This window comes from Squalius cephalus (genome assembly GCF_949319135.1).
Source record: "Squalius cephalus genome assembly, chromosome: 2".
Classification (NCBI taxonomy): domain Eukaryota; kingdom Metazoa; phylum Chordata; class Actinopteri; order Cypriniformes; family Leuciscidae; genus Squalius; species Squalius cephalus.
Window position 1 is genome coordinate 14,100,109 of NC_137123.1, and position 9,749 is coordinate 14,109,857.

Below are 9,749 nucleotides of genomic sequence, written 5' to 3' on the forward strand. Positions count from 1 at the left end.
TCTCTCTCTCTCTCTCTCTCTCTCTCTCTCTCTCTCTCTCTCTCTCTCTCTCTCTCTCTCTCTCTCTCTCTCTCTCTCACACTTTCAGAGCAAGCAGTGTGTGTTGAGCCTGAGTCTGCTGGCACTGAGAAACACACAGAAACGGCCGATCAGCTTCATCATCCCAGCATGGAGGTAATGACTAGATGTCCAACGCTCACTTGAAACCGGGAAGAGTTTGTTCTGTTCTTCTCTCCTCGTTTAATGTAAGCCATGCATAGGGTGGACTTCATCCTGTCGAGTAACAACACTGTGGCTCTGTTAGTCCTGACGCGTGTTTGGAAACATTACTCCCACAGAGATTACATGCTAGTTGTTGAATATAGTCTTCCTGAGTTCATCACTCTCTACTGTTCTCCCTCTTTCACATTCAGGATCAGCTGATAGTGATGGCAGAGACGGTCAAGGCTCCATCATCCATGCCTATAAGAAACTGTAAGTTTCGCGGTATTTCTGATTGAGTTTATTCATATCTTCTGGTGCTGGTGTGTCTTTGTGTGTCCTGTATATTGTGTGTGTGTTTGTCCCTGTTTACTCCTGGTATTAAGATGTGTTTTGGCACACCTGACTCATTCCCGTTCACACCTGGTGTTTTAATCCGCCTCTTTTGTCCACTTTCAAACACTTCTGTCCTGATTTCTTCGAGGGGAGGGTCTATGGGCGGGGAAATGTGTGTTTTTTCAGATCTTTCCATCTAATGGATGAAAAAAAACTCACACAATTTACATATGAACACGACGGGAGACGACGGAAAAACACACGGAGAGCATCAGCTTTAGTTTCTGCTCCGACAGCCGATGATCACGCCGAACGCTGTGAGTGTGTGTTAGGAATCGGGAATGAGGAGAGAACGTTGTGTTTATTGCGTTTTTCATCTTCAAACCAAACTTGAGTCTCCAGCCGATAGTTTACAGCAAATCCCGTCTAGCTAGCGCGCTTCCCATAATGTTCACGCATTAGTTCAGTAGACGGAGAGTAGACGTTGCTTTGTGTCTGTTTGAACACACTCGACCACTTGAGCGTTTATATGGAAGCTTATGGGTAGCAAATTTCAATTTGAAATGTAATATGAGAAATGACAATTCTTTTCTGTATTTAAATTTAAATTTTTTCAATACATTTGTTTTTATGTATTACATTTATTACAGATATACAATTAAAATGTATTACAGAAATGATTAGATATGTTTAACATATCAACACCTCAAAACACGCACCATAGCGTATATGCTTACCTGTTGCCGAGCCCCGCCTTCACGCAGTGATTGACAGGGCGGGACGGGCACGTGATCGGCTCAGAATGCATTTTCAAATTGCACATTGAATTTTGCTACATTCATTGCGGGACACTTGATGGAAATGCAATCGCAAGTGTCTTAACTGTGAGTGTAACATGTTAAACATATCTAATCATTTCTGTAATACATTTTAATTTTGCAACTTATAAAGCGTTAAAATATGTATTCAATTTACATATTAAAACTAGTGTATGAAATGGCAAATGTAAATTATATCATTGAATTTTCATTTTCATTTTGCACCAAACGTTGCACAAATGTATTGGAAAATTTTAATTTAAATACAGAAATGCATTGCCATTTTACATATTACATCTCAAATTGAAATTTGCTACCCATAAGCTTCCATACGCTTACACTACGAAAGTAATCCGGTCGAGTGTGTTTTCAACTTCCTCTGGAACTGGTCAAAAGTGGATGAGCTCAAAATGTTTTAGACCCGTTTACACCTTTAGCATCGTCCACTTGTGATCCGGTCGACCACAACACATCTTAAAGCTGCTCTAAGCGATGCTGGGTGACGTCACTTCTTGTTGACGTTCGAAGTGTTGTCAAACATAACACTCGACCCTCCCTCCTCCTCATCCCGGCCCCTCCCCCTCCCTCCTCCTCATCCCGTCCCGTCCCCTCCCTCCTCCTCATCCTGGCCCCTCCCCCTCCCTCCTCCTCATCCCGGCCCCTCCCCCTCCGTCCTCCTCATCCCGGCCCCTCCCCCTCCCTCCTCCTCATCCCGGCCCCTCCCCCTCTCTCTGTGCTTCCTGAAACAGTCATGAACGAGTCGAAGGCTTTTACGATGTAAATTTGCACGTTCCTTCTTCTTTTCCCTCTTCTTTGCTATTTGTTCATCGGAACGTCGTCTCTTTGGTCGTGTGTCGGCCATATCAAAATTCAAGAGAATAGACCCTTTTACAGTTGGTAAACATGGTGACGTATTTGTGTGGGCGGGGCTTAGCTGGAGGCAGAAAGATCCCTCTGGCCGCTTCACTAACGTTAGTTTGCCAGTTTGTTAGCTTGTTTTTTTAACAACGACTGGAGAAAATCCGATTTTATCTTAATGTGCAAGGTCACTCACTGTCCAGGGCCGCGATTGTTATTTGCAAAAGTTAATTTTAACGGACGGAACCAGATTGTCTGACCTGTACACGATCACTTAATGGATGGGCGATCTGACAGGATTAACGTTAACGCTACCTCCGGTTGAGTGGCCTGACTTCTACACCTACCCGATAGAGAAACCAAAGGGTAAAGAGAAACTGAGGGCATATATATATATATATATATATATATATATATATATATATTTAGATGCCTATAACTATGTGCTGAATGGTCATGTAAAGACTTGTGTGGTACGATCCGCAGTTCTGCCTAGCCAGCGCCAAGAAGACGACAATGTAAAGAGTGACACTACGGTGCAATTTCAAAGATGTGGATATTTTCTAGAAATAAAAATTCCAGATACAGCATACTCATTTTTCATCGATTCTTGCACCCAACAACACAACAAGATGACATTTAGTAATAAAAATAATAATTTAAGCTCCTTATTATGTAGCCGAATATATAATTCTAACGTTAGTTACTCCTCCACTCCCCACACCCCCCTTCATGTGCACGCGCACTAACCCCCACCCAACCCCCACCCCCACCCCCACCCCCAGATCATTCTTGTCGGTTATTGGCTGGAACACTGTTTGTTATGTTTCGTGGTCCAGGCTGGGCCAGTTTGTTTTTGTTGCTGTTTGTGGAGCCTGTGGTGTCTACAGAGACCGCGTTTTGTTACAGTGTGTTCAGGGGACAGGCAGCGAGCGGATGGTGAGGAGATGTTTGCTGTATGTGACAAAACATGTTTCGGCCTAAAAAACGCGCGACATCGCTTAGAGCACCTTTAATACCAGGAGTAAACAGGGCCTGTGTGTGTGTGTGTGTGTGTGTGTGTTAATATCTTTGTGCCAGTTAATGTCACTGCATGTTTGAGTGTTTATTGATATATAACTGTGTGTATTTTGTTGTTCTGTTGTGTTTGTTTTTTAATATAGTTCTGTGTTGTGTGTCGTTTTATTCTATCTTTTATGTAGTTATTTTGTGTGCTTTGGTTTTTACATGTACATTTTATAAAATAAATTAATACTTTTATTGAGCAAGGATGCATTAATTGCTGAAAGTGATAGTTACGAAAGATTCATATTTCAAATAAATGCTTAGAAAGAAAGAAAAGCATCATTAAAATGTATCATGGTTTCCACAAAAATATGAAGCAGCAGCACAACTGTTTCCAACATTGATAATAATCAGAAATGTTTCGGCATATTAGAGTGATTTCTGAAGGATCATGTGACAATGAAGACTGGAGTAATGATGCTGAAAATACAGCTTTGATCACAGGAATAAATTACATTGAAAACACTTTCACAATATTACTGTTTTTACTGTATTTTTTAAGAGACTTTAAATAAGTATCAACCCCGAACTTTTAAAATTGTTATTATTCTGTTTTTCTTTCATATAATTGTTTGTTAGTGTTGCTTTATGTGGTACTGTTCTGTTTTCATACAGTTGTGTGTTTTTATTCTGTGTGCATTTTTTTTCTTCTAAATAGTTGTGTGTTGTGCTATTCTTCTTGCATTACACAGCTCTGTGTGTGTGTATGTGTGTTTATGTGTTGTTATTGTGTGTGTATTGTGGTTTCCTACATCTGTGTGTGTGTGTGTGTATGTGTATGTGTGTGTGTGTGTGTGTGTGTGTGTGTGTGTGTGTGTGTGTTATTCTGTGTGTATTTTCGTTTTACACAGCTCTGTGTGTGTGTATGTGTGTTTATGTGTTGTTATTGTGTGTGTATTGTGGTTTCCTACGTGTGTGTGTGTGTGTGTGTGTGTGTTATTCTGTGTGTATTTTCGTTTTAAACAGCTCTGTGTGTGTGTGTATGTGTGTTTATGTGTTGTTATTGTGTGTGTATTGTGGTTTCCTACATCTCTGTGTGTGTGTGTGTGTGTGTGTGTGTGTTATTCTGTGTGTATTTTTGTTTTAAACAGCTCTGTGTGTGTGTGTGTGTATGTGTGTTTATGTGTTGTTATTGTGTGTGTATTGTGGTTTCCTACATCTCTCTGTGTGTGTGTGTGTTATTCTGTGTGTATTTTCGTTTTACACAGCTCTGTGTGTGTGTATGTGTGTTTATGTGTTGTTATTGTGTGTGTATTGTGGTTTCCTACATCTGTGTGTGTGTGTGTGTGTGTGTGTGTGTGTGTGTGTGTTATTCTGTGTGTATTTTCGTTTTACACAGCTATGTGTGTGTGTATGTGTATTTATGTGTTGTTATTGTGTGTGTATTGTGGTTTCCTACATCTCTCTCTCTCTCTGTGTGTGTGTGTGTGTGTGTTGTTATTGTGTTCTTATTGTGTGTGTATTGTGGTTTCCTACATCTGTGTGTGTGTGTGTGTGTTGTTATAGAGTTGTTATTGTGTGTATTGTGGATTCCTACATCTCTCTCTCTGTGTGTGTGTGTGTGTGTGTGTGTGTTGTTGTGGTGTTATTGTGTGTGTATTGTGGTTTCCTACATCTATGTGTGTGTGTGTGTGTGTGTTTGTTGTTATTGTGTGTGTATTGTGGTTTCCTACATCTCTGTGTGTGTGTGTGTGTGTGTGTGTGTGTGTGTGTGTTATTCTGTGTGTATGTAAAAAGTTTGTGCATTTTCGTTTCATACAGCTGTGTGTGTTGTTATTGTGTTGTTATTGTGTGTGTATTGTGGTTTCCTACATCTGTGTGTGTGTGTGTGTTGTTCAGGCTTTAAGCTGGACGTGGGAGTGTCGTCGTGTCTGCTGACTCCCTCCGCCTCACCAGGAGCCGCTGAAGAACGAGGGATGAATGAAGGAATGTGAGTGTCACACAGAAAACACTGAGAGACAGTGAGGGAAGAGTGTAGAGGAAAGCCTTTGTTTGGGGGAAGAAGAAGAAGAAGAGTCTCTGTAAAACACCAACTGACCTTCCAACAGAATCGCCAGAAGTGAATCATAATATTATCACTGAGTTATGATATTCAGTTCTCTTCGGCAAACATGTGGTGGTAACACTGTACAATAAAGTTCATTAGTTAACATTAGTTAACATTAGTTAAATACAACCTTTTATTTTAATAATGTATTAGTAAACTATGCTGTATACGTGCAGTTCATTCTTGGTGCATGTTAACTAATGTTAACTAATGATGAACCTTATTGTAAAGTGTTACTCATGTGTTTATATATTCGCTGTGCATGATATTGATGTGTTAATATGAATGTGGTGTTGTGTGTGTGTGTGTGTGTGTCTCAGAGCTGGTTTTGTGAAGCTGGAGGCCGGTGGCTTGAGCCCGGTGGACTGGAGCGTTGCAGACGTGGCGAGTTACTTCACGGCCGCCGGGTTTCCGGAGCAGGCGCTCGCCTTCAGGACGCAGGTGCGCTCAACTACATTAACCTTGAAGCGGTCACTCATATGTCTCTAGAAACGATACATCCTTATATCCAGATACACAAATGCGACAATAGGCCCTATTTGACCGATCTGAAACGCAAGTATCAAGCGCAAAACGCAACTCTTGGGTGCTGTTGCTATTATACCGGTGGGATAAATGACTCTTGCTCCCGACGCAAATCTAAAATGGGTTGGTCTGAAGTAGCTTCATTATTCATAGGTGTGGTTTGGGCGTAACGTGAAATAAACCAATCAGAGCATCATCTCACATTCCCTTTAAGAGCAGACGCGCTTTTTCCTTGGCGGATTGCTATTGTAACGGCGGATTTGCCAGGCGCACGCCAGGAGTGGTTCACAGCCGAGGAGACCGACGTTCTCGTCACGGCTGTAAAACACAGAGGAGTGACAATTTATGGGAATGGAGAAACACACCCAAATTAGCTTCGGTTAAACAGGTATATGATAATTTGGATAAATGTGTAAGCTAGATGTATGCTTTTATAATAAATTGTCTGTCTATCTATCTATCGTAATAATGTATGATTTGCAAAAATGAGAACTGCTGCTTCTGTGTAGATGAGAGAATCAAAGTGTATGCGCGTTGAGCACACGCTACATTGATTATGGCCAAGCATGCGCCCTTAAAATAGCATATGAATAACATGCGCAACGCGCCACTGACTTTAGACGAGGTTTCTCCTGGTCAGTGGTGGAATTGTTTTCTGAAACTGCAAAATAGCACCAGGGAACGTTTGCGCCGGAACACGCCTCCTCTTTACGCTGAACCGCCCCCGGGAACGCAAGTTCATTTGCTAGTTTACCGGCGTGCGTCTGTGGAGGGAAAAGTCCGCTGTGCGCGGGTGCAAAATAGGAATGATACATGCGTACAAAGTCAATTGCGCTGGGTACAAGATAGGGCCCATTATGTTTAATTGATGTAAACCGTATGATTTGCAATGTAGAGCTAGTTTTATCCAAGACTCAGTTTACTGTATTTATAAGGTATAATTCACCCACAATTCGCAATTCTCACCCTCATGTCTTTTCAAACCTGTAAGATTATTTTCCAACTGTATTTTTATGAAACCTGAGATATTTCTGTCCGTCCATTAAAGGCTATTCCTCTAAAACTTAAAAGATCCAAGAAATGTCATTAAGGCATCATAAAAATAACCAATCAAGTGGTCTAATCTAATCCAAATCCAAGTCTTCTGAGGAAACACGGTGGCTTTATGTGATTCACGACGCTCACACTGTAGTAAACACGGATGTTAAAATGTTTTTGTGACGTGTGAAAACAACATGAGTAAATGCAGAATTTACATTTATGGGTGAACTAACTATTTACAGTTTGGGGATAGTCATTTAAGCCCTATCCGTAATTTTTTAAGTTAGTCTGTGATTTTATTGCTGTCTGAATCCAGAATGTCAGTGTTTTTCTCCCTAAAGAGTAAAATTCCCTGGATAAATTACCTACTGCTTTCTGACGAACACCAAGGTCGTGTGTTGATTTAATTGCCGTCCGAATCCACATCTCCGAGATCAATTTAAAATTCACTGTTTAAATCCTTTTTGTCCACTGCCGAGCACCGTATTGTACACCGCAAACGTATTATACGCGGTTCTATGAATATGCAAATGAGCCCCGCCTCCACTCACTCACTCAGCTTAGAGATCCACTGGTTGACGATCACACGTTGATCTGATTGGTTACAGGGTAGTTTGTGACGTCAGAAACACCAGCGATTTCAAAGCGTGTTTTTGAGACTGTCTTTGTTCACTGCAGTTTTAAGAGGAAAATACTCAGAAATGGTGTCGACTTATGAATTTACACATGTTTTGTCTTAAAGCAGATTAAAAACACCACATAGACACATAAACAACATTAAAAGCTGGATTTTCACTTTAGGAACAAAAAGGAGAAAGGGAAAAAAAGCATGTAAACATTTGAAATAGGCCATTATTTTGGCAGAAATATATGCAATACAGTTTTAAAAACATGTATTAGCTATATACAATTATATGTATTAAAAATATAAACCAACCAGCTTTATGTTTACCTCATTTAAATAATAAAAAAAAAACTTATTTCCACTAATTTCCATATTTTTAAAAAGACATCCATCATTTTGAGATGAAAATGCAAGACAGAAAACCATTTCAAATATAGCGTGTCCAGTTTACTATTTATAAACAGGAGATTTAAACAATTAAATCATTAATAGGACATTATTTTACTATTATCAAGTTAAAAATGAATTTATTGTTATTATTCCAAGCATATGACATTTTATTGACAGCAGACAATCATGCGACTGACCACGTGTTCCCGGGTTCATAGGACCATCATAAATCATAAATCACCGTTTCATCACAGTGTCATCAAGCACATTTATGTTTACAGACGTCCACATGAGGAAGAGTCCTGAATAGGCCTTACGACATGCTTTCTTGCCATTAGAGCTGTGATGGATTGCATTGATCATCTAAAGCGCATAGAATGATTATTCAAAGCGTTTTAGATGCTTTATTCTCATATTATCTGTGTAAGAGATCCAGCGAATGTTTCACTGACATTACTGCATTAAACTACTATATATAATGTTGAATATAATGTATAATAATTCAATTCAATTCACATTCACATTGATTTGTATAGCGCTTTTCACAAAACACATCGTTTCAAAGCAGCTTTACAGAAAATACACGAGTCCACATTACAATTTAGAGTGATCTGTTATCAGAGGAAACTGAGTTATGCATTTCAGAAATGTACAGATACAAAATCACAGATAGCTAAAAATGTATTAATTTAAACAATATAATAATTTAAAGGCAGAAACAATGTAATGAATACTTGTTTGTTAACAAATGATTATGGCATTTAGACAAATGTAGCATTGGTGCATGTTGATTCTGAGTTGAATAATGCAATTGGGGAATGTAATTTTTAATAATAATAAAAAAAAACTCCCTTCTTTATTTTGGCATAAAATATTGCGCTAGTATTTGTATGGAATGGAGACACGAGTGTATCGTTACACCCGTTAAAGACTGAATGTGTGTTTCTGACAGGAGATTGATGGGAAGTCCCTTCTTCTGATGCAGAGGAATGATGTGCTGACGGGCCTGTCAATCAGACTCGGCCCCGCCCTCAAGATCTACGAGAGACACGTCAAGGTCCTGCAGAGGACACACTTCCAAGAAGACCAAGGTTTCTGCTGATACACACACACACACACACACACACACGAGCGCGTCATATATGAAGCGATTGTACAGGACAAAGCAACTCGCATGTACTTTTACCAAACAATACTAGTCCCAGAACCCACGTGTTCATAAAAACATGTTCAGGACGTCCCGAGCAGGAAACATTTCTCGCTTCCCTCACACGCGTAGTCACACATACAAATGTATATATTTTTTTTTTCAAACTGCCGTTGAAACTAAACAGAAAATGAAGCATGGAGAGATTTTGGGACGAAGAAGATTAAAAAGAGTTTCTTTTTTAAGAAGAATCACCCATTTTTTTTTGAAAAGCCGTTTTTTGGCTCTGTGGAGTTAATTCAGCTCTGATGGAGACCACTGTTCGTGACCTTTGACCCTGAATTCATTCCATCAAGTGGAGTTTTTTTCTGCAGATCTTCTTCAGTCCACTAGAGGGCAGCACATCTTTTCTCAGTGTCCTCATTGGTTTCAATATTGCCAGTGAAACCAAACAGAGTCTGGATGTTTTCCACAGCACACATTCACTTTTTGTTAAAATTTCCTCCAATGTAATAAAAAAAAACACTGTCTGGTTACAGTTTGAGAGACATCAATTCTGACTGGATGTTTGTTCTTGACTTAAACTCTTTTGCAATGACACGGATTCCCTCGTCTTCCTTCAGCGATGGACTGCGTTCTTTTTCCCTGACGTTCTAAAACGGAACTTAGAACATCCAGTGTTCCATTTGGAGCTCT

At 39.8% G+C, this 9,749-nt stretch overlaps 1 protein-coding gene across 1 annotated transcript in view; it reads left to right on the forward strand.

The window, feature by feature from the left end:
- The window catches only part of samd1b (sterile alpha motif domain containing 1b), a 16,409-nt gene extending 7,092 nt beyond the window's left edge, over positions 1–9,317 (forward strand). Inside the window, exons 3-7 of the mRNA XM_079853142.1 lie at positions 89–174; positions 414–474; positions 5,118–5,208; positions 5,646–5,766; positions 8,859–9,317. Of these exons, the coding sequence (XP_079709268.1) occupies positions 89–174; positions 414–474; positions 5,118–5,208; positions 5,646–5,766; positions 8,859–9,008 (509 nt within the window). The 3' untranslated portion in view covers positions 9,009–9,317. The remainder of the gene's footprint in view (positions 1–88; positions 175–413; positions 475–5,117; positions 5,209–5,645; positions 5,767–8,858) is intronic.
- The last annotated feature ends 432 nt before the right edge of the window (positions 9,318–9,749 follow it).